The sequence below is a fragment of the Myzus persicae genome, unplaced genomic scaffold (genome assembly GCF_001856785.1).
Source record: "Myzus persicae strain clone G006 unplaced genomic scaffold, MPER_G0061.0, whole genome shotgun sequence".
NCBI lineage: Eukaryota > Metazoa > Arthropoda > Insecta > Hemiptera > Aphididae > Myzus > Myzus persicae.
The window spans coordinates 106,515-133,973 of NW_019103880.1; the positions used below are offsets into that span (position 1 = coordinate 106,515).

At 31.3% G+C, this 27,459-nt stretch overlaps 1 protein-coding gene across 1 annotated transcript in view; it reads right to left on the bottom strand.

The window, feature by feature from the left end:
- The window catches only part of LOC111035824, a 62,716-nt gene that overhangs the window by 27,046 nt on the left and 8,211 nt on the right, over positions 1–27,459 (bottom strand). Inside the window, exons 2-3 of the mRNA XM_022317606.1 lie at positions 11,437–11,573; positions 4,524–4,821 (exon numbers count right to left, since the gene is read on the bottom strand). Of these exons, the coding sequence (XP_022173298.1) occupies positions 4,524–4,821; positions 11,437–11,573 (435 nt within the window). The remainder of the gene's footprint in view (positions 1–4,523; positions 4,822–11,436; positions 11,574–27,459) is intronic.

Consider the following 27,459-nt stretch of genomic DNA (forward strand, 5'->3'; position numbering starts at 1 on the left):
CATATTATATTTTTTCACAAATAATAAGTGCGCAATTCCTGTATGAATTTGTCCCAATCAGCCTACCAGAGGGGTTTCGGTTTGCATAATTTATAAAATATTGCCACTTTGCCAAGCACGTAACTACTTACAGTCAGCCTATCTCTGCTAGGTAAAAATTCGAATCAATATTATTGGTCAAAAAATAATTAAAATTTGTCGCCGCGGTAGATAAACATCATTTTACTTTTTCTCTTTTGTTCTAACAATTCATTTTCCAAAAACACTGCAGATTTCATGCAAATTCTGAAAATCATCTCATAATTTTACACTGACTGCACTGCAGTATTGCGCACCAATTATACGACAAACTAATAAGACTATAAGAGTCTTGGCATGAGAGATGGAGGAACGGTGAAACTTATCTTTCCATGTTTTTACCAGTAAGTGTGTGTGCCTTATGTCATGGTTCGAATAAATCCATTTGGCCCGCCCGACGTACAAAAACTATATTATTTTATGTTATTTTAATTCATAAATAAATATTTCGTTCCAGGTCACGTGTAAATAATTTAATAATAAATATTGAATCCCGATAAAAAAAAAAAAAAATACCGTAAAATATATTGAACTGCTGCAGGCAAGTTATTATTATTTCGTCGAAAGAAAAGAAAAATAAATGTCCTACATTCGTTTCATCATTTATGAAGTAAAAGCAAGATGGGGGGACGAGGTGACCGAGTGGTCTGACTCTTCCGCTGCGACGCAGCCGGTCGCGGTTCGATCCTCGGCCACCGGGCGGCATTTTTCTCCGGACAAGTCGCGGTGACCGGAGAGCAAGTGCTGCCATCCCCCACCCCCGGGGCATCGCAGAAACCTACGGGTGCCCCATTCGAAATTCTGCCAAAACAAACACACACGTGTTCCCCCTACCGTTCCAAAAACCTACAAACCATCAATACAAAAATCTACAGTACCTACTAATAGCTAATGGCCACAGTTGCCGGGCTCAGGATCAATTAAAAAAAAAAAAAAAAGCAAGATGGTGATATAGCCATTAACCAACAACAATAGGTGGGTACGTAATTATTGTCTTATATTGGAACAAAAGAATTAATTTCGTTAAGTAATCAAAATCCTATCCTATTATTAATTATCATTAACAGAATATCTTTGTTTTACGAAATTTCATTTGTATAATATAAGGATATAACTACCTAATGTTTCATTATATTACACACAAGTTCTGCTTGTCCATCAATATAATAATAATAAAATAATTATAGTTTAAATCTTATCTCCACGTCTATGACGATGAAAAATGTCAACCGACATAACACTTTGACATATTTCATTCCGACCCGTCATAAAAATAATGAAACTTTTGTTGGTGATTCCTATGAATGTCTCTTGATATAAAATCGAACTGATAGGTTTTCATCACCCACGACTTTTGAACATCGTTTGTCAGTGTTCGCACCACACAATGCACATTAATATTCATAAACTCCTATAGGCACACACTATATTCACATACGCGCGACTTTACACAAAAGCGTTTCCGTTTATTATAACTTACTTCAATATTTACGCGTGTACCTACATCTACAATGTTTGTGTTAGAAATTATGTCGTAACTTGAAACTTATACAAATATATCTGTCGCTTTCAACTATACACATAATATTATAAATTGCAATCAGATAAATTATGAAGCCACTTAATTGGTTTCATTGGTAGTTGGTCATAGTTTGGCAGTTTACCCACCAATATTGGTCTTTGGTTTAGCGTTATAAGGTTGTTTTTTGATATACACACGTATAATGACGAATTCGGAATCGCCACAATAGTTTTCAACAATTAATGGGCTAAAGCGTACAGACAATAAATTTAAGTTAATTAAAAAGTTAACCTCTACTGAAAGTTTTAATGGGCTGCAGTAATAAACATTAGTGTAATTACGGCTTATCAGCGTTTTTACGGTAACTATAATATGCACAATATTCGAATGCTAAACGGAATATGTGTTTTTATAGCGGCAATCGACGATTAATTTTGATTATGTCGTATACCGTTCGATTTCGTCGGTAATAAAATATAAGTCTCTTGTTTCAAAGAGTTTATTTATTTCGATTACCCGTCGGCTATTTATATCGTTACGCGTGCCACGTTTCTGCAGTCCTATAATAGTGGAACCACTTCGTGTAAATGCCTGCACCGAGCATTTGTGTATACATAATACATTTTAGAAGTTTCAATAATCTAGTGCGTGGACGTAATATACTGGATTCTAACGAGTTGCAATGATACTGCGTAACACACATCGGCCGATTAATAATACACAGGGACCAACGCCACCCACATACGTGACCCACCCACCCCAAGCAGCACACATCCGGCCGCGGATGGAATATTATCGTCAATATTTTGGAATTCCCAACGTTAGCGATTTAAATCACGTTCTCTCGAACATAATAATAATAATAATAATAATAATGCATATATATATAAGAATTTTATAATTTTTGCATTATTTTTTTTTACAAGTGCTACCAAATGGTAACTAAACTTAAAACATTTTATTTCACAACTATAATATTATGTAAAACGATTCAGAATAAAAAGCAATTTTTATTTCACATTTTTATGGTATTTTGATATGAATTTTTCACATATTCAAGATAATTTTACATATTATATGGATGTAATAATGTATGCATTAGATAGCTCCGTACATTTTGTACTTTCAAGTTGAAAATAAAAATATGTTTGGATTCTTGCTTTGTGCATTCGTATATTAATTTAATCTCGTCTAAAAAATGTATTAAAGTTTCTAAGTGATAATATGGAGTTTGTCATTGGGTTTTCGATTGTAAAATATGAAATATAAGCCCATGGCACAAGTTAGTGTACAACAGTTTTCGGACGATGGAGATGTTAAGCCATACAAAGAACATAATATTGAATAATATAACGAGTAACGAGTACCTATGTGTATTGTACTTATATTACGTTTTTTTTCATTACTATATTACTTTATATATGTAAACGTCAAGATTATTTTTCGCTCTTTTCAAATCTCCAATCATCAGACTTAGTCAGCCCAGGTCGTTTGGCTCGGAGTTATTATTTTTAGATTCTGAGTGGAACGATGAATGTATTGATTTTACAATGATGCGTGTTTTTTTATTTTTTTTTATTTTTTTTTGTGTCTGTCATCACCTTTTAGGACAGTAAAACTGCTTCGATTTTCTTCAACAGCAACTTTTTTGATTGGAAAGTGAATCTAGTTGGTACTTTGGGGGGTCAAAAGTAAAAATTTCCAATAATTTTCAAAAGCGACGTGAAAAACAAAAGAAAAATTAAGGAAAAACGGGGATTTTTATGCAAAATCGATTTTGGTTTTTGGTGTAACTCTAAAACAAATTACCGTAGATATATGAAATTTTCACAGGTTGTTTATATTTGCATTTTCTATACACGGTAAAATGTTGAAAATAATTTGACTCTTTTTGAACTGTTTACGGACATTGTCAGTTTTCAATTTTTTTAGTTTTTTTTCTATAAATATCAATAAAATTTTATTTGTTGGTTAAAAAAACTTGAAAATTTAATACAAGGCTCCTAGTATATTGTTTCTAAGGCAGATGAAAAGAATTAAAAATCCTTAGTCACAGTTTTTTTTATAAGCATTTGAAGTTCAAATATTGACAAAATACGTAAAAACGACGAAAATTTGGAAATTATTTTAAGTTAGAAATTCATAAAAAATTTTGTTTTTAAATCTAAGATTTTAAAATTTAATACAAGATTCTTCATAAGTTTGTCTACCTTTATCAAAAAAAAAATTTTTAGAAGAAAGTCAAATTAAATTTTTATGAGCGTTTGAAATTCATATTTTTACAACATTTGATATTCACTCGATTTCTCATGTAACGATTTTCTGTTTTTGTTGTAATTAAAAAACGAATGGCTGTAGATACTTGAAAATTTCACTGAATGTTGATATTAGCATTTTATAAACACGATACAATTTTGAAAATAATTTGACTCTTTTTGAGATGTTTACGGACATTGTCAATTTTCAATTTTTTTGTTTTTTTTTTATAAATACCAATAAAATTTTATTTGTTGGGTGAAAAAGCTTGAAAATTTAATGCAAGGCTCCTGATATATTTTTACAATAGCAATTGTAAAATATTTAAAATACATAGGCACAATTTTTTTTATAAGCATTTAAAATTCGAATTTTGACTTAGATATATTGGTATTAAATATTAATATGTCTTAAACCAAGACTGACATACCGTCTCCACTCAGAAGCGTTTTTCTTATACAATGATATTGTATCATTGAATTCAAATTTAATTCCATCCATTATACAGTGACCCACTTGTAACCTACTGTACAGCAAAGCGACATCCACTTATACCCGCTTTTTTTAATCTTATCTTTTTTTTTAGTATTATAGTGCGACCACAATTACAAATTATATTCTAATTATTAGTAATATTCATTGAGTCCCGAGGGCTTACTTTACTTACTCGCAAACATTTTTTGCTCGCCGTATCGGACGACCGCGCGGTTCCGGTTGAGCATTTTGTAGCCCAGTCGGAAGTCGAAGTTGTAACCCGTGTTGTCGAGGCTGGACAGCGTGTACAACCGAACCAGCAGAGTAATGGAATTCGTCTCACTGTAGTAGTGGGCAGGAGCCCAAGATGTGCCACACCAGCCACCTGACACGGCCGGCCTGTCCGATTCGGTGATGTGCAGGTCACCATCCGGACATCCAGCGTTTGTGTATGAAGCAAACCTCCCGATAGTAAAACTGTCCAAAGTTACCTGCGTGACAAAATACACATAATAAGGTAAGTATTGCGTATACATAGTCATGAATATGTTATTATAGTGATGAGTAAAAAAAAATATGTTTGAATGTTTGCTCGAACCCTTAAGTACATTCTAGTATAATATTATGTACTTTTAAGGTGTGATATTTAAGGGTTATAAGATAACATTATTATATAAGTGAACAAAGAACCTGCAGGATATTCGTTTTGTAGTAGAAACGTGCAATATGGCCGATTTTCGTTCAGCAGAATCAACTTTGTGGTATTAGCTTTAATATTAGAGTGAATCAACCTGTCATCAAATTTGAAGGTAGGACAATCTAGTATATTATCTGAGGCAACTCGTTTAATTTTATAAATACATTCACTAAAAAGTAAGATATAACAATGTAAGCTATTGAAATTTTATAACACTCATAAACTGGCTTTAAAATTTAAATAGCCATAAAAACCTATGAGATGCCCTGGATAATATTCTTACTCTTAAGTTTAGTAATATCTAAATTCACACTCTAATATTGAACATATCAACACGCCATGCTGTACGTCTGTAAGACGCTCAGAGGCACGTGTTGTATTTTTTAATATCATCCAATATGGTAATCAAGTACTGTGAAATAATAAAATTTAAAATTGTGTATACTAATATAAATTAAATTCAGATACACATTATGTATTTGACGTGTTTTTATTTTATACGTAATATTTAATGTATCCAAAAACTATACATAATTAAAATATTCGTTGACCAAACATGTTACACTTTATATAAATTAGATTATAATATGACCGTTTTTTATAATATTTTTATTCGCTCACTTGGTACTCGGAGTTTTAAACATCTATAGTCCCGACGTGTTTCAATAATACAGAATATAAATATCCTTATGATCACACGGCGTTATGGGTAGGCATTTTAGGTACACCGCTGCCATTATCTGTTGGTCCGTTATCATAACATACAATTATAGGTACCAACATTTTACTGCCTTTTTTTGTATTTAGAATTTTCTAATTAAGCTTATTCATAATTGTTATTACAATCAAGGAATTTATTTGATTATAAAAAAAAAAATATAAATTATATATATACCTATTATATAATATACATTTGTGCGTGTGTGTGTGTGTATTTATTCGTAGAAAAAACACAGCCTCCACTATGCCGACAGAAAAAAAATAAATGTTTTAAAAACTGTAATTGATCCAGACATTTGAGGACGGATGGTGGCCCAGATTCCCTCACTATTATATTATATATAAGTACCGTACATAGTCAAGAGTGGATTCTAGGGGTTGGCTAAGGGGAGACATGCGGCCATTTTTTTTCCATTTTCTCTAGTTGAACCGTTAGAGCATTGTGATGAGTTTTTTCTCAATAAAAAAAAACTTTAATATACTTTGTCGCTAGGTATATAATACTGGATTTTAGAAGTTAGACTATATGTATAGATATAGTGCTGAAAAACTTTTTCTTCGTCATCGAACTTTTGGAAGACTTTGCGAGATTTACGACAGGTCAACAATATTGAAACGGATTATCAGTCGTGATTAAATAATGTGCCTACAGAGAAATTGAAGTATAAAGGAAATAAATAATTTAATTATTAGATTAATGGTAATATTCATATTATTTACCCTAAAAAAACCATTGTAATATATTCACTAAAAGGAAAACTATTATAATTTTTCAATCATAAGTTCAAAATACCAAATTATTTATAATACTTTTAACGTCTTCTATTTGTATTTATAGATTGCTTACGATATAACACAGGATATAGCTGTATATGTATATAACGTGGCATAATGTTTTAATTTTAAATAAAGTTTACAGGCAATTCGGTTAAAAATCTTAACAATTATTATTTACACCCCGCGATATTTATAGTTGATATTTTATTACCAGGATATTAAATCAATAAAGTCTAGTAACGTTTGGTAACTTATATATATTTTAGGTTCTACACAAAACCGATTTTTCTATTTATACAAGAGTATAATCTTAAATGTAATGTATGCTACGTAATTCATACTCGAGATGTGGTACTCTCTTAAATTGAAAATGTATTTTTACCGAACCTTAATCGTTCGAATTTAATAAAAAAAAATATTTAAACGATTTTCACTTTAGTTTCATTTGTAGTGTAACAACGTTAGCCAACCGAACACAAATACCCGTCCGCACTGTAATCAAAATTCGCCGTTCTCAAAATGCAAGTTTGCTTTTCCGAATAAATTATAATACAACATATGTATGTATCTCACGACCTTTTTCGCAAAAGTAAAATTGGCACGGACTGTTTTATTTTCTGGGACATTAACATTGATCAATATCACTACCACGTATCATAATTTGTTTTACCCCATTTTGTTCTTTTCAAAAAGTATATTATATAATTAATATTATTTTAAAATATTATATTATAGTTATTATATTATATTATTACTCACTAATTAAATCCTCCATTGATAATTAATTTAAAAACTTAAATTGGTTAAATACTAAACTAATTTTATACCTATTGACGCACTTTGTCTTTGATTTTACAAATCATAATTAAAAATTTAAATTAAAAATAAATGTAATATCCTCAATTAGGTGATTAAAAAACAGCTGACAACTTTCAAAACTGTTTTTTCACTTATTCGCTTCGCTTTGTTCACTATGACCCGAGATATCGGTGTATTAAATTTCAAAGCAATTGCATAATAAATCATTTAGTTGGAAAAATGATTCTCGGCTGAATTCGATTAAACCGCTAGCTGATATTTATTCAATATTTTTCAACAGCTGTCGTAATCTCTTCTTGTACTTAAAAGTAACCTTTGAGACAATCATAGTTAACTACGGCATCTGTTTTTAAATTATTTATATAATATTACATTTATTTTTTATTAAATTTAAATTAATATTACAACTAAATCAATCCCATTAAAATAAACAATTGGTACTATTTCACTCTATCTTATTAACAATGCGTTATATATATGTTTCATATTCAATAATTTTGTATATTTTGAAAGTAATTCATACAACTTTATTGTTTAATTAAAGGCTGATGAAATAAAATAACTGATTCATTAAAAACATGGGTTGAAATACAGATGTGATCTTTGAACAAAAACAGTTGTATTATATTATGCACAATTTAAAATTCACAATCGAAACAGTAATTTTTTAGATATAACTATCCATTAACATAATAAATTGTTTTCAATCAAATACAACAAGCCTTTATCACAAACAATATACTGTATCTATAATACTTTAGTCTGCAGGTACAAAAAAAAGTTGTATACATATTTTTTTTCAAATAGGTATCTACAAATTTAATAGCTTCACTTATTCACTCAAATCAATATTTTTTACTAAATTAGTAAATTCAAATCTCCACATGAGATTATAGACTTGATTGTGATAATGCGAGCAGTATATTATCTGTTGGGCAATCTACCTACGGTAAAAGTTGTTTTGCCATATAAATTATTTCGAAAGAATATTTTTGTAAAATAACTTAAAAATCCAAAATTATTGTGTGCGTGTGTGGGAATGTTGTATACTGGCATATGATTGAAAGAGAAATGGAGCAATGTGATTACGGCCTATAAAAATAACAAAATAACCAAATATTAATATTAATATTCCCGTTTAGTCGTGTCAACGACGCATTGACGTCGGCGTTTAACGTGTTAAGTAAATTTGTAAAAATGTATGTGGTTCGTTTGGCATCGGTTAGGTTGCCCTCAATCTAACTTTGTGTTAATCTTGGCCTTTGATTTGGACTGTTCAACTAAATTGTTGATAATTTGCTTAGATGTCTCTTAAATGAATTGGAATTATGGGAGCGTAAAAAGATTGTTAAGTCCATGTAGTAACTTACGTTTAAATTTTAGTTATAGTAATATTATTTTTTTATTTTTTATTTTTATGTCAGCAATATTATATTATATTGATGGATAATTTTTAATTTGTTTTTTTACTATGACAACAAAAAATTTAAACAATATTGGCATTTACTTTTTCTAATAATGATTAAATTAATTAAACATTCATGTTATAAGAAATGCAGGTATTAAATAAATGATTGCTTATTTGTAAAATAAAATTGTACACACGCAGTTTTTCTGGTAACGCAAACAACGGAAAATTAATAATTATAAAATAATAATCGTATAATTATAGATAAAACATAAATTTTATCTCTACTATCGACTGTTGCGTTCTGTGTAATGAGAGGGCACTTACCGCTATAAATAAAATCGAACGGAATAAAAACGATTTGAAAATAATCACTTTACAAAATTTAAACTTTACTTTATATAGTGAAACATAATATTAATACCTAATATTTAATACACGACATATTTCTCCATGTTGATCAATTTTTTTGGTGTTGGCCGGGGGTCCCATTTTAACGATTAATTATGTCATACGGACAATTTTATAAGCTAAAGTTTGCTGTAGCTTTTTCAATTCGAAAAAACATTCCGGAACACAAAAAATAAATCATCAAAAACTTAAAAAAAAAAGGATTTTTCCAAAAATTTTTTTCTTAAAAACCTTCTGACAATTACGAACAATTAAAAAAAAAATTGAGCCAAATCGGCCCAGCTGTTCTAAATTGATGAATCGTTATACATTTTTGGCTCTATTTGTATTATAATTTATTTGTTATTATTATTATTTTTAAAAGATCAATTGAATATTTATTAGACGGTTTTTACTGCGAGATGGAGGGGGAGGGGGGTACAGTTAGTTTTAAACATGTGTTTATGGGGCGAGGATTCGTCACTAAAAATTCGGATGGTAAACACCTATCTGGGAGCTAGTATACCGGCCGATCTTGATCCCCGAACACGTTAAAGATATTATAAAGATAATTTATAAAAATCCTTCTTTTAATATTACAATACGTTCTTCGTCCATAATAATATTTTCTCGCTACCTCATACGAGTTGGTCTTCATTTTTTGCGATTCTTCTGTACATTTTTAACAGAATAAAATAACTTTTATCATTTATAACGGTCAATCTTATCAATTATTTAAAAAATAAGTAAATAAACGCATTAAAACGATACATTTTCACTGCCAATTAATTATACAATTATGTGGTGCTTATAATATACAGTATATTCTGTTGCATTTAAACAATCTAATTTATGTCACAACATTAGAATAACTAAACATATTATGTGAAACATAATATGAGTAATTGTAATTGAATAACCGATTTCTGTAGTTAATATATTTATCGTTTTAGTTTCTAGCATAGTAAACAAAATTCATATAATATATTAATACGATTATTCAATTCACATTTATTGAATTTTGTGTTCTAAAAGTAAAATGGATCCACTTTATCTCTTCAAGTGGATTTATAGCTGAATTGAATAACTTATAGTACTGTCATTGACATTATGCTAAAATATTATTTACTCCAAAAGTAATACTTGAATAATTTCAAATTTACATAATTTACATGATTTAATATTTATTAATACTTATTTTCATTCTAATGGTAAAAGCTTTCCTTCAAATTATTGCAGTACCTACCCCCTGAGATTAAATACATTAATTGTCAATTTATAAATAATAATAACAATATCATAATTAAATTTACTTTTAAATTACATTTATTCGTGATTTATAACAGTTGTATTGTAACATGACACAGCATATGGTAAATAATGTATTATAATTTATAGACATAAAAAGGTTATAACTGTAGCATAAATAATACTTAAGACTTAAAGTAATTATTTAAATTATAGATAATCCCCAAAATATTCTATAGATAACTTAATATGGCAATATTCAAAAATTCAAAATATGCAACCTACTTATACTTTAAAATAATTTTTATATAGGATAATTTTTTTTAAACACAACACTCGCAACCTCAAAAATTGATAACATTTTTGCAAATTTTTACTCAATTGATATCACTATAAATATAAAACCAAATGTTTGAAAACAATTACATTTGTTACAATTTTTCATCATTATAATTTTTAAAGTTTTTTCTTACATTCTTTAATTACAACATTATAATGACAGCGTTAAAAGTTTTGACGAGTTTAGTGGTTAACCTCCATTTCCAGGTGATACCATCGTCCATCATGCTATTCCACTTCGCACATTTAAACTTTAAATACTTATAACCTTATCTAATATACTGTTAGTTGTTTTAAAATCGAAATTCAATTTTAACATACCTACATCGAACTCCTTAGATACTTATTCTACATGGAATATGACATTTAAATGTATAGGTACTGTCGTACAAAAATGTAAAAAAATGATGACTATAGAAAATAGTAAAAATATTGTTTTGTAATGGCTTTGAATAATATGAAAAAAAACTTTTCAAAAATATAAATTTTTTTTTGAGAAAATAAATGTATACTGCTATAAGAATTATGCTGTACCTTGAATTTCAAGCTGAGAATTTGGATCTTCTAATTTTAAGTATATAATAAAAAATTAAATTCCATCTTGTCGTGTCGAAAGTTAAAAATGTACGAACCATATTAATTTTTTTCATACTTAAATGACTCTAACTTTAAGAAAATTACTAATGTGTTTATTTATTATATGCTCACTTGTATAAGATCTCCCAAATGATGACCTGGTGCCACGAGTTTTATAAAGCAGACGAATGGCAACTTGTCGGGTTTCGGACGATGTAATTCAAATTCGTACGTTTTTCCGACATCTCCGTAATAAGTTCGATTGCAAGCTGTAAAAAAAAAATTTAATTACTAGAATACCGATTACTGATTACTTGTGTACCGACGAAAATACACGAAACCAGTGGACGAGGTCCGAGAGAGAAACAACTATGAGTCGGGTGATATCATGGAGGACCATTTTCGTTAAGTTTTTCATCCATACGTATCTCAATATTATAGAGCAGGATAAGTCATTTATACGCATGGCTGAAAAACCAAAACGCAAATGTTCCCCCACGGCACTCCCAAGCGCATGGCTCTTTCTCTCTCATTCTATCTCGTCCCCTTGAACAAGGTAGTGGTAGGCACTGGTTAGTTAATCATCATAGAATATGTATGACGCCAAGGTGGCGTAGATCATCCGTATAATATTATAATTATCGACACGTCTACACATATCGTTACGATTTCTGAAAATGAAAACCGTCGTCCCGGCATAACAATAAATCAAAACTAGTCCGGGATCGCTTTTCGAGGAAACTGTCTGGTGGATTACAGAAAACTACATGCACGGCGGCGGCGGCGGCGGCGGCGGCAGTAATAAGTACCGTTCGTCGTATAGCTCGTACTGCAGCTGACGCGTAACAGAGTAATAAAGTTTACAAGTTAAAGCAGTTATAATTTTTGCGGGGGAAAACCAGGGAATGCAATTTATATCTCGGACAATACACGAAAGATTCAATGTTATTTTCGGAACAATGTTTCGGTTTCGTGCATGTCATGCAACAGCAGCTTAATCTCGTTTAGCAAAAAAGAAGAGAGCAGGGTAAAATAAAACCGTCATCGCTTATTATATACGGCTGACAGTCAAATGAAATATGTTTCAACAAATTCGCGCAAACAAATCATCAGTTGAACAGAAAACTTTACAGTGGTATCCTTTAATTGTTTGGATTGTATATTATATTATTATTATCCAAAATTACCAACAACTGTAGTAATCGCCCGTGTGTGCCGAACACCACAAACACGCGAATCACGTTCGATTATCTATTGAAAAGTATTAGAGGAGAAAAAAAAGCAACTTCAACAGCAATAATCGTTTCGACATAGGTATACCTACTCGAAAGTCGGAGTGAAAAAACAGTTTTCCCTTCGAACGCGCAATTATTATTATTAATAAAAACTCTCCGTACCTACACGCGATTTAAAAAGCGAAAAGTTTGCGAGTGGTTTTACAGCTGCAGCGAATAACGGCGGAGTTAGTACCTACACGTTATAAAGGTACATACACACATTTGTATATTTAAATTGATACAATACGTGTAACAGTGAAGTTACGGTGATGTATTATTTAATGGCGACGGCTGACAAGTTTATATTACTGCAGTAGTTTCTTTTCTTCCCTGCCAATAGCGATGTGTAGAATAAAGTAATTGGTTCTGCGACGACCGTCGACTGTACTATATTTTCATACACCGCGGAAATAAACAAAACTTGTTTGTGTAATAATACTATTATATTCCTAGCATTGGGAAATAAAACTATTTCCAGATAGTCCGAGAGGGCGCTTTATATTTTTACATAATATTATTATTATAATGAACAGGTGGTGGGATTATATTTAAGACATCACATGTAATTTGATCGTGGGGTATAAATAGTTGCATTATATCTATTAAGAGGACGCTATCCATGCTTTTGTTGTCTCTGTCTTACAAACGTACGGCATGGCAAATTTTCATCCACTAGTTTCCACAGTGTGCTGTAAGCTTTGATATTAGAGTGAATTGTCCTAGTTCGAAACTTTTAGGTGAGAACATTATGTGTGCCTAAGCGTTGACGATTTTTCGATATTTTAATTTTCAAGCAAGATAATATATGGGTATGTGAACTATCACGAATTTAAAAATGATCATATCTCGCTTGCAAATTAAAATATCGAACAAAAGCCAATGATAATATTCTTACTTAGAAGTTTAATAATAGGTCAATTCACTCTAATATCAAAACTAACAGCTCACTATTTAAACTAGTGGATACAAATTTGCTATTCCATACGCGTGTAGGACGATAGAATATGTAATAACAAAAGAACTCCACAAACATAGAGTTATGAATTCTTCAACTTATCTGTGTGCACAAAATCTAAAAATTTTCTAACAAATTATATAATAATATAAAGAGGTTTGTGAAAAAACAAAATCATACTAATAATATATGCAGGTTGGTACACTCGAGGTGCGCAGCAGTGCAATAATATACTGACAATTATTATTACAGGCGGTACTTTTCACCAGACCACGGGTTCGAAAATTTACAAGCCATATTCCGTCCAAAGGATTACGGCCGTTTGCCCTGACGTAATTTATTCATCAACTGCAGACGAATTATAATTTATAATTGCTTTATGTCACGACCGCCGCTCCGACCAGCCGAGAAATCACCCCCAAACATACCTAACGCCGGTGAGTGAGTGTTTTTTGGCTCGCGAGTCCGTCTCGACCATCGCCACCGCCGAAATTTAACCCACATAGCATTTAAATATTAACAAACATCGTGTAAAAGTACGCGTCGAGAGCAGGTACGATATTTCAATACGTATACAGAATTGTGCTCGAATTAACATAATAATTGTTTTATTATTAGCGGGCCAGGCGATTTTTGGCCGAGTGAAATAGCGTCGTATATTTCGTTTTATTATTATTATTATTTACGCGAACGCCACACTGAAGTTGACCGCAATGCGTCTCACACGGTGCCAAAGCCAAGTTTTCTGCACCTCGAGGGTAATGTTCAACCCAGCAAGTATTGTGGTACAAGTTTCGAGATCAAAGCACGGTATGATATTAAACTAATGCATAATATATATATTATATATATATTTATTTATATATATTCTGTGATAAAGCACTATAGAAGTATAGCAGTGATAGTGTTCAATTATAAATGTTTTCGAAGTGGTTAAAACGAGCACACGCAGGTGGACGTCTGATTTGACAAGCGCACACGCGTAGGAGCATGGGGGTGCTAAAAATTCCCTTTCCATTTAATTGCAACACCACCCTCCCCTCACTCTTATTTTGAACTAAAATATTTTAAATACAACGAAAATATCATATATTATTATTGCGTACGACAGATTTGTCTAACGCGTATGTATATGATAAGAATATGCCACTTTATATTTCTCAGACAACTGGCTGAAATAAAACACACGCATATAAACAATGAAAAATGCTTTGTCATGTGTGCTATAGTTAATAGGTTTGCCTAATGGCCTATATGATCCATGTGGCCTAGGCCCATAAAATCACTGTGACCATGGTTGTTTTAGTATACAGCTGCACTACAGCAACATAATATTTACTTATTGTATTAAAATAAATATTTTCAATGTACTATTATTTTAATGAAACGTCCAAACAAGTTAAACTTTTTTTTTTTTAATTTAACAAAATATTCAGTGATAAACTTTTTAAAAATATTGTATTTGTAGAGTAGTTGTTTTGTAATAAGGGGCAAAGCCCTCACGGCCACCTTGAGGTAAACAATTTTAGCACTCTCAAGGTTTAGATTTAATGTGAGCCTATGGACGTCTGGTGTGTAAAGTACAGCAGAGCAGAGACGTTGTGAATGTTGTGATGACCAGGGAAGGAGAGACACGATTTTTGTGAAAAGTGTGCCCACAGTCGTTTGACGACGGATTTCCGACTGCATTTCGTGGAGAAGATGCCCATCGTCGATGGATTTATTGCGACTATAAAATCGAGGTGTTTATTTTTATTGTTGTGCTGTTCGCTAGAGGTTTATGTTTACTGCTGTAGTACAAGTAAAACAAAGTATACATTTATGTTACTACACACCACATACGGCTACTGGTGCATTATATAGTTGCATCAGCATCAGTAGAGGAACTGCATCGGCGTCGTGTACTCGTGTAATACATAACTACACGTCTACACGTAAACGTATATCATGGGTCGTGTTGCGGATCGTGTATACAAGTCGCCCTTATAACCGTCATGATACCTATGCACAAATATATATATATATATTAGGGGTGGAACTGTTTAGAACGCTAGTATTGGTGTAATGTACGTATTTCAAAGGGTTGTGTGCGCGGGTGTATACCTATGTATACGTATAGTGACTTAACCGGCGGCGATGTAAACCGATTATGGAGGGGGAAAGGCGCCTTTCATGTTTCCGGATAATAGTAATATAGAAAACAAAATATATATGTACCTACTATATATGTGTGGGTAGGTATTCTACACAGCAATATTATACATAAAACGTTGCTGGGCAAAATATCAGCACACACGAGACTCCGGTGGATTTAACGTGAGCCAAAATTATATATATATAATATGGTACGGGGGGTATAGTCGCGTTCATATAATAATAATAATAATATTAATATTTTATTATATTATTTTAATATAAAATGCTTTATAAGCAAGGCGCGCCCCACGTATGCGTATGCGATATGGCAATATCCGCCTATGTCCAATATTGAATGTATAATACGTGCTGACCGCGATATAATGTGACGTGATTGATGATGACGTGGTCGACTGAACGTTCATAGGAAGGTAGGTAAATGAAATACGCCCGTACACAAGGACGGCGATTTTATATTATTATCATCGAAACTTCGAGTGCCCCGGAGTAGAGTTACCTAGTACCTACCACCGCCCCGCCGGTAAATACGTATATAGGTACGAGTGGCGTTAATTGAATTATTATTGCCGCCACCGCCGCCGATGCGAGGGTTGTCGGTATTATATATAGTGTGTGTTGTAAATATAAAATATATATAAACATGTATATGTATGTGAATAATGTATACAGTATGTACTATGTTTATACATATATGTACATTTATATATTAATGAACACTACGAAACGTTTCACACCGTCGAGGTATATGTATTGGGTATTTGTCAGCCTCGTAAATTAAACCCATGTACGTACGGGGACGTGAAATAATTACACGATTACAATGACGAGTATTACGTATAATATCGTATGTAATATATCATTTATGGTGTATAATGTATATCGTACTTGGCAGATTTCAATAACTACATGAGTAAATTATTGTGTTGAGCGTAAGTATAATACTTATATTGTCTGCTGTATCGTTATTATACTGCAGTGGAGAATTTGGTACCTACCACTACCGAGCATTGCTTTCCTCTAACTCGTGTGCAACATTTAGTTCGTAAATTATAAAAAATATAAAACTTTAATTTCTCATTGTTTTTCGAAAACTTTTTCGCTTTTTCCGTTACATCTTTTTCAAACATAATTTGTATTTATAATATAATATACTTTACGGGCTTCGAATGGAGTTAAAGTTCTAACTAGGCGTACTGAGACAACTGCACGCTATATACATTTCTGAATATAATAATATAATCATTTTTTTTCAATCTCTCTTATAACAGAGTAATGTCGCTGGATATTTCCTTTACTCACGTAGTCACGTTATTCTTGTCAGTTTTTTTCCCCGTGATCAAATTTACTTATTGTAATTATTAATGTAGATCATGAAAAAAAACCCTCTTACAATCTACCAATGGTTAGGTTAGGTGGTTAAGTTTTATCATTTTGAGCATTAAATATTTTACCAGCAAATCAAAAATTTAACCTTATTAGAATATATTGAAAATAATAATGCAGAAAAACAAACGGTCAACGAGTGTTAATTGAATATAGTTTAAATGTTTATAACATTTTCTCGGAAATCTAAAGGTATAAATGCAACTTCTAAGAAATCACATTTAAAATTCCAGTAACTAACTAATTGAGCAAAAGTCCGGAATTTCTGGCTTGAAGTGGCGACTATAACTTCAATCACATGTTAAAAATTCGTCTGAAAAACCATGCCAGATATATTAAAAAACAGATTAAATATTGTACGAAAGACAACAATAAATATTGTTTTTTTACTTACTAAAAAAAAGTGAAAACCTAAATAAATAAAAAATAAAATATGACCAAAAAACTCGGGACAATTTATAATTTGGCTTTTTTGTACACAAAAAATAAACATGAGTGTATTTTTAGCTCACTCCGCAAATATAATAATATTTTACAACAAAATAATGTATGCAAATAATGCTTTATATGTTAATCTGTTCTCTGGTCATAACTATGGATTTTTGTCGGGATTCTCAAAGCCCTCTCTACCCATTCTAGTCACCCATGACGTACACAGTGCGTATTATTGCTATGGACTGGCGTCCCGCTTTATAATAATTACAGTATGATTACTGGGTGTATACGCAACTCCGTGGCGGATAGTGTGGACCAAATAAAATACTAGGGAAGTATCTAGAGAGATCGGGTCCAAGTAATAAGGTAGGGTGATGATTGTATTCAAAAGAATAGTCTTTGAAATTATGTGACAAATCTACATACATTTTACAGTTTATAGGAGCGTATCGAAAATAACAAGCCATTGGGATGCTCGTTATAAAAAAACACAATATAAAATACAATATGTAATAATGCATTTATAATAACGCATTTTAACATTTTACGCAGTTGATAATCGAAAATGCTGTCACACAGAACGCGCACTCGTACTACCGGGGCTTGGCCCGTAGGCATTTCCGAGCAGATACGGACGGACGCAACATCCGTGGGAAAGATACTGGAATCGAGAGACTAGGAGAAGTAGAGGGTAGACCTATATAGGAAAGTCCCGGACCGCCCATATTCAGAGGTGATTTGACCTGACGAGCCAGAGCACCTTCAGGCCAGTCTGCAGTCTTTTGATGCTATTATTTTGGGCTCAGAATAATATTTGAACAGTGAATTATTTGTACTTGGAAAATATTCGAGTCAACCCGGTTATTTTCTAAACACTTAGATCAAATGTTTTAATACAGTGTCATAGTGCACCAGTTAATTGAGTGTACTTAATTAATTATGTTTCTAAATTAAAATAATACAATAAATTATAAAACATTCAGCGGTATTCAAACTCATTTCGAAAAATACTCATCACCTTCTTCCTTTCGACGACGCCTGTAGTCGTTAAACCACTACATTTCGCGTTGCCGAGTACGGATCCTCAGGAGACAAGGAAATCCAATTCGAGGAACTTCCAAGAAAAATTTTGGAAATTTTTTTCCGACTCAGAATCACCGCTGGAACCCTGTAGAACTTCTTTCAACTCCGGAGACAAAAAGAATCTAAATAGCGGTCCAGAAGATAGAATAGGAGCAGTCAAAAAGAAGAGAAAATGAGTCAACAAGCAGTGAAGGCCAGCGTTGTATTTTTTTTTTTGTAGAGCATTTGTCAGCTTGATCACCTGATCACATCTCCTTTGGTACTTTAGAGTCCATCGTATAGCAATATTTTTTTTTGGTGAAGATTTTGGTATATATAAACTATATTGCGAGTATTAGCGAAATAATTTTTTTTTCGGGATAATATGACTTATATGTATAAACGTTATGAGAAATAATAATTGGTTGAAAGTGAAAAATAAAATAGAAGTAGAAGTAAAAGAATATAGAAAAGCAATTGATAAATATTTGAAAAAGATTTTATAAAGAAAAAATTGATTTGGGAAAATTTGATGAGTAATATTGAGATATAATTCAGTAAAATATATTGTTGTTTATTCTTTATAATATATAAATGTTATTTCTCTGATATTTTAGTGATATAATAATAAAATTAATTATTATAATATGCTAAAAATATTAAAATGGTTACAATATTGTTGATATAATAGTGCTATATCTATATTTAAAATAATAATCTCTGTCACCATGTTATTGATATAACAATTAACCTACTGTTTATTAAATAAGTATGTAGTTATTAGTTTTATTTTTCAATTCGACTTCATTTTTTATTTTATACATTTTTTTTCCCAAAACTCCTTACAGAGTTGTACGCTCTTTTTTCCTTAATAGCATCCCTATTGTATATATATATTTGGAAACAAAAATATATCAAAAATAATGATCATTTAATCATCGTTGATTTTTTATCTACTCAAACTGTTGTTATCCACGTCAATAACTCACAGAATCTCAAAAAGTTTTTAAACATGAAAACCATGTTTGAAGTGATCACTACTAATTCTCCACTCTCTGTCGTTTTTTATTCCATTAATTAAGACCCTGTTCCATGACTAACTACTATAATAAGTTTCTCGTGTGACCTAGCCTAAATTAACGCGGTTATATTGTTTTTCCTGTTGCGTAAAATATTTCATTAGAAACCGTTAGATATCGCGTTCATAATATTTTATAAATCTTCGAAGTTCATAAGCGGATATCTTACTGTTTAAACGTATTGAATTATCAGATTGCAGTTATTTGCTCTTTTTCGATTTATAAAAGCGCATCACAGATCCATATTTACTATGCATGTTCTATGTCAACGGCGTCAACCCTTCTAAAAATTGAATTAACAATATTGTTTTCACCTAATAACCTGCAATTCAATTATCAACTAACCTTGTTTTAACAATAAAAAGCATATGCCATATGTACAAAGCACTCTTACAAAGACCTCGTAGTAACGTTTCGCTTCTAATTTAATTTATATCGTGTTATTCTTCTTTTTTTTTTCATTTTAATTCTATAATTAAAAAGTCGTGTCAGATTTTCATACCCTTTTCTCCTTAGAGCAAAATCAAATATATACTTAGTTAATTTAACATCCGTCCTAAGATCATGTACGTGAGTAAGCCTATGCCTTTTTGAACATATCATATAATGCGTTTTCTCCATATTCAATAGGTAGTCTCTCTGTTTTTGGAAAACTGCCTATTTCTAGTTCGAAAATTACGTCTTTCGTATGGAAATTTTCTAAAACTATGCTGAAATTCTAATTAAATTCCTTATCATACACGTTATATTTATTATAGAAGAATTATCTAAGTACCTTCTTAGAATATTTCTATGTGAACTTCCATTCCAAAATACTACTACGTTAGTTCTATCTCCTTTTGAAATATTGTCATTTGTAAATACCGAATTCAAATTGTTTATCGTTGATTTTAAAATTTTGTCCAGCTGTGTTAGACATGCGTCCCACAGTACTTCCTTACACTTAAAAATCCTCTAGATTTCTTTCTTGGCCAACAGTAATTCATGACTTTTCATCGATCTCACTAGTCACTAGGTCATGAAGTGGCAAAATAAGTGGTCTCCCTTCGAGTTTTCAAAACTTTGCATTTATCCAAACTATTAGATATCGCTCCGGATATTACTACCATACAAGTTCTATTCATCATTGAAAACTGTAAGTCCATAATCACGAATTTGTGTGATCGGTTTCTATTGTAAAAATGATTATGTAATTTAATTTAGCATCTAGATTTTTAAATAAAGATATCTCACAAGGTAGTTTAACCGATTCATGCTGTATAGGTTGGATTTCCGGACATATAGTAAATATTTCGGTCTCTGAGAAAGTGGTATATTGTTTACGATTCTGTGTTATACCTTATATTGATATTCTGGTTTCAAAATTAAACTATACTTTTTATCGATTGCTTCACTCATTATCGTTTCTATTGTATAATTAGTAATTACTAACACACATATTTTACTACATATAGAAAAATATAAATATTGTAATAAGTACTAACAAACACAATATTAATCAATATGTATTATTATCATTCTATATCACTGTAAATGCTATATGCATATTACATCATATGAAAATGTTCATTGTAAACCCTTAAAATGTGAAACTATTGATATCGTCACATAATAACTAAATATGTAAACTAGTTATTTGAACTTGTTCATAATCCATATATTAATGTAAGCTAACTAAATCGTATAAGATGTTGATTGATATCTGTATTTAAACACATAAATCAATTTGTGGAGGATTCTCTAAATTAAATATTTTAATACAGTGTATAATAGTTTATCAGTTAACTTTAAAGTGTCTAAATTGAAATAATACCATAAATTATAAAACATTCAACGGTATTCAAACTCATTTCGAAAAGTACACCTCATCCTCTTCCTGTTATCAGCACCTCTAGTCTTCAGACCATATTATATTATATACAATTATTTTTAAAGATGTGGTCCTAGTGTCCACGTAAACATTTTGAAATCGTACATAATCCCAATAAACGGCATTTTATTATATAAAACAATTATTATTGTCGATAATTAAAAATTACCGGCTCATATACCAAGTTCGGGGATTCACGTCAAGTGTATGCTGTTTAAGTCGCATTATGACACGCACTTGCCAGCGACTGCAACCTAAAATCGTAAACCTTTGGTCCCACAAAATATGGTGAACACGATCGGTACACGCGTGGGAACGGGACGAAAAACGGCATCGAATAATAATATTCAATAAACACCGAATCGACAAACGGTCTGTTGCTATAGTACCTAACCCAAGCTATGCAAAGCGTTTTGAACTGGATTACATGTCATGTCGATTTGGATAGTATTATTATACATCGTCGAAGTCGTCTCTCTGCGGAGCGAATACGCGGAAGTCGGCACCGTTAATAATTCGATGATATTATAATCGTACAGCCCCCGACTGCGTCGCACAGAAACAGGATAATATGTTACACTTTAGAAAATAATATAATCGTTGACTTTTCTGTGGATAAGCTCCGGATAGTCGGTCTAGCGGGTCGTAGGTACACACGTGCGAAGACGCGGTCGTGGACCTTTCATCATCTCTCCACGTCGTTGTAAAATAATATCAGTCGACGGAAAATCGATGGTATTTATAACACGAGGTGCATTAGTATAGGCGCACATATATCATTATATTACTTGGCGCATCGTGTACTATGCTTCACCGAGTCGGTATAACCGTTAATTTCATTATTCGATGTAATCTAAGACAGACTAAACAATAATTAATACACTGTAAACGAAATCTATACACACGATAATGGCGCTGTTGTGCACGTAGAGGTATGCCCCGCAGCATATATATATATACGTAGCTGTGGTACCTGCGTTACGTTTTTTTTTCCGTATTTTTCAATTTTACCCTCAGATTGATTGTTTGTTTTTCCCGCTGTGAACTGACTCGCGAATCGGTCTGTAGCCGTGTCTATAAGTCAATATACACGCATGCACAGTGTAAATATACAGAGTGAATGAGTAGTAATTCACCAAGACCTCGCATCTCTACATTTTCCTATACAATAATGAATTTTTCAAATTCAGATTTTCGGAATTTTTAAGCGCATTGTTTTCAAATACTTAGAAGATTTTTTTTCATATACCGTTTAAGAAGTATTCTGCGGTGATTCAAATTTATTTTTTTCCAATTGAAAATAGCTTTTTTCCTGTACATTTTTAATGAGATGACTTTTTTTGTACATTTTTATATTATGTTTAAATCGAAATTATTCGAACGAGTAGTTTTTGAGTAAACTTTGTGTAACAAGAACAATAGGTCCATGATCATAGATATGGGAGCTATGAATTGAAAATAGTTCTAATTAATATCTTGAAATATTTCAAAAGTAGCCGAGTATGATAAGACGCACTTGATTCAAATATATAGCATTTCCTTTGTATTTTACTATTTCAGTAAAACAATTGTTAAGAATAGTGTATACGTACATTTAAATAACAGCCTCAGAAACTACTCGTTAAACTTTTAACTTATATTTATCAACATATCAAAAAAATTTCTTTCTTAACAATTTGCGGTAAAAAAAGTTGGTTCTCGATTTCTCATTTATAATGAAAATATGGTTACTAAGTATAATCACCAAAATAAAAATTCATAATATCATAATTCAAATAAATTCATCACTAGGTGCCTCGAGAAAAAAATGGAGCAGGCGAATCGACCTGTGCGTTAATTTTATAGAATTCCGGACTAATACTACCGGAAAAAGATTTATTTCAAACAAAACGTAATTGAATTTATTTACACAAAAATTTGTTTGATGCGTGCTTACATTTGTCTGTGAGTGTGAAAATTGTGTCTGGAAAAATGTTGAATATTATTTGATGCTTATATTTTCTATTACACAACCAGTATAGCCTATAGAGTATGGGATATACTAGTAGTTGTGAAAACAATGGTACGTTTGATAGAGCAGGTGCTTACAATTTGTATACGTTCTATAACTTTATACAATATCGATTGATTGTCCATCGTGAAATAATGTAGTCGTAGGAACGACACGCATTTGTACTCCATTATTATTTCATAGGCGCTTCACTGTTCCGTAGTAAATAATAAATATTATTATTTGAATAATTTATTATGCATGTCATACGCATTATATTAAATACTGCAAAGTCATTCGCTTCTTCTGCACGATTATGCTAAAAATTGTAGAACATTTTTTCTACTTAAGTTGTCGAATAAATAGATAAGAAAATGCAGGAATCCCATACTTCGGGGAACATATTTAAACCTAAATTTAAAAACTTTTATTAAAATGTAGCATTATATTTTTTTAAATTCATTTTTCAAATCATTTATATTTAAATATTTGAAACTTCCATGATTGTATTTTTCAAAAAAAACTTTTAAGATATTTAAAGATTTTAAGATTTCTAAATCCGAAAATAGTAAAAACCTTGAGTTTCTAAGTTTATTACAAAGTTTAAATGAATGCAAGAGTTTTCTTAAAACTATGAGCTCAAAGCGGTGTTTTACCGAATGTCTGTTGTTCGACTAACTTTTGAAACATTTATTCCATAGGCGAAATAATGTTTATGTACATTTAGTGGCAGCGCTACTTAAAATATTGAAATAATTAAATTTATTTTTATATTCAATTAAAATGTTATGTTCTATGATGTATTATTTCCGTAGTTCTATCGAAATATCAGATGATGTATTTGAAAATATATTATCAAAATAAGAAAATGCGTTCGAATGCGTTCTTACCTATAACGCTTACATGTAACGCGAGGAACAGTCGGCATGGTTAGGGACACCTTATTAATCTGTGCCCCGATCAACAGTAGTAGATTTCTTCTATTTGTCGACAGATAATTATGATTATGACGTTATTTCGGGCACAATTTAGAGTACAATTTAATTGAAAACATTTTTAAATCATAATACAAGACTTGAGTTGAATATAAAATCAACAGAAATTAGAGGTGGTAAGTTGTGATAGTAGAGAAGCTGGAAATGTTTGTGCCCCATAGAACTTCATAGAAGTATGATCACCACAAGCCGCCACTGCACACGCCACCTATATGTACTACTGCTACTACAAATGAAAATTAAAAATAATTTTCTTTATAAAACCAAATAACTTCCCTTTTTTCCCTGCAGTCTAACAACCCAAGACTTGTTTATAATTTCTATAACTATAGACTATAGAATGAAGTTCGAAAATATAAAATTTAATTTTAAAACAGTGTTTAATATCGATTTTAAAATAATTTATTTTTACTTCCACACAATTTTTCCCCATCTCATTCGACGTTTCCCGAACAGTTACCTATACAAAACCAGAAAGCGTACAATCTTTTACCGTATACAAGGGTGTATACCACCTGTCGTTAGTCGTCGATTTATAGCCTTCGCTGATTTACAACGTCACTGTCGGTATTACAATATGATGCCGCATAAACATAATTCATTTACATTTTGAAATCGTCGGGTAACACAGAGAACTCGAACGGGTTAATGTGTGTCTGTAATTTACTCGCCGAAGCGGTTAAAATGTGAACAATAGTAGTATGATGATCGACTGTGTATGCGTTACTGATTAATGAGTAACGAACACTCACTTGATTCGGTACCCATCGTCAATAATCACTATATAGATACCTACCCATAGTACCTACGAGTTGTTTTCGTTATTTGTAATAACAACAGCAAAACCTTTTAGTATTGTATTTATATTTTCCACGTGGACTCCGTACAACGTAGGTATTATAGAATATTACGACAGAAAAACAGAGATGGTTTTATCGAAAATATGGAATATTAAAAATTCTCTTTCCCCTCGGTTTCTACGACTGTTCATTAACCGTCGTTCGTCAATATCAATAGACCTATTAACCAAGTTAATGGGTCTCGGATTAATATACCTACTCTGACCGTCTATTTAGCTCGTATTATTTTCTAGCAAAAATATAAGGCGATAGTTTAAGGTGTATAGTATGGGCACAATTCGGGTTGTATACGATATTTTTTTTCTTTTATAATAATAATAAATAGGGGTAGATACCTACGTCGATAAACGCGTTTTCATAATGATGTTCGGTTATTTTATTATTTTGCTATGAATTTAATATGCATAAACACTTATTACACTTCATACCATCATAGGTACCGTGGCGTAGAGAAAAAACACGACAAAAATCGTTTAGACGTTTAATCGTTTTTTCTTCATAGTACGTGATAAATTTACATTGTACAGCTGCACACGATGGACTGTACGTCATCTACGAGTTTATCATGTACCCGTGAACCACGTGAAATGTGTTTTCGATTTTAACTTCCGAGTTTTCAATCAATAAACATTAGATACCGTCTGTTTATTGTAATGATGGCAGAAGACGTAATCGTCATGATGTTTTGACGTGGACACTATGTAGTCGTGAGCACGTACGTACAACGCATAATATTATGATATTTTGTTACAAAACTATACCTATGTTGCGTTGTAAGTGCCGGATATTATTGTCTGGAGGAGTTATTTAGGTGCAAAATTATTGTGAATACTGAATAGCACGAATACCTCGTTTGACTGAACACAAAACGTAATGAATACAAAATAAATCATGTTAAACTACAAACTAATAATAATAAATTTTTCATTCTGGAAACGGAATGTTAGTTTATGTCAATTCAACGTCATTCGAATAACCGTTAAACAAACAAGATATTATCTGAAAAAATAAGAATGTGAAAAATGTAGGTACTTCCATTTAAACAAATGCGAGTCAAAAGAAATGGATTTGGCATACATTTTATTATGTGTAATGTATTAAAAAAGAGAAAAAAATAGTATTGGCAATTTGCCTCTCTTTTTTAACCTGACACGATAGAAGGATGAAGAAATCACATTCAACAGGATAGTAACTAACAACACTGAACAATTTTGGTGCTATTCCAAAATGCATTCGATTGTGTTACAGATAATAGTTATGTATAGCTATTACCATTAAGCACCTATACACTCTATGGTCGAATTTATACTCAAAGGTATTAAATCGACAAATAATAGCAATTTTTTCGTTTGTTATATGTATATAAATAATAAACTATAATTATTACTGTCCGGTAGAACGTTGTTAGGTTTTCAAAATGTGTAAATAAATAATTGGAATGTATACTCAAGCTGAAAATATTGCAGTACATACCTACCTACACATTACAATACCCACATAAATGTTATCTTTTGTAGGAGGTACTTAGGTAATTAATTTTAAGTTGGAAACTATCGAGTATCGGTTATGTTATTGAATGAACTATGAACATTAAATGGTTTAGCCATTAATAAATCTAATCCGCTAATAACCTATAAAAACGTACCTCAAATGCCGCCAAAAAAAAAAAAATGTTTTAATAATTTAAAAATTGTACGAAATAATAATAAAAAGCGGGTATGAGGATGACGCTCTTCTGTACAGTCGGTTATAATTTTACAAGTGGATCACTGCAATAATGAATGGTGTTAAACTTGAATTCAATGATACAATATCATTGGATGCGAAAAACGCTTCAAAGCGGTAACGTTTTGTCAGCCTAGGACATTTCATATTATATTTACATTGTTGTTCTTATAACAACAGCCGATAAGTTGAATTAATATTATTTACATAATATCATATTTGGATAGTACATTAATATGCTTTTCATAGTTCGTATTATAATCAAATTGTCCAGACAAATGTTGTGCTTTGGTATGATTCGAACATATCCAATATTTCCCAAATCTACAAATGATAGTTTTAATTAAAATAATAAAACGACTAATAA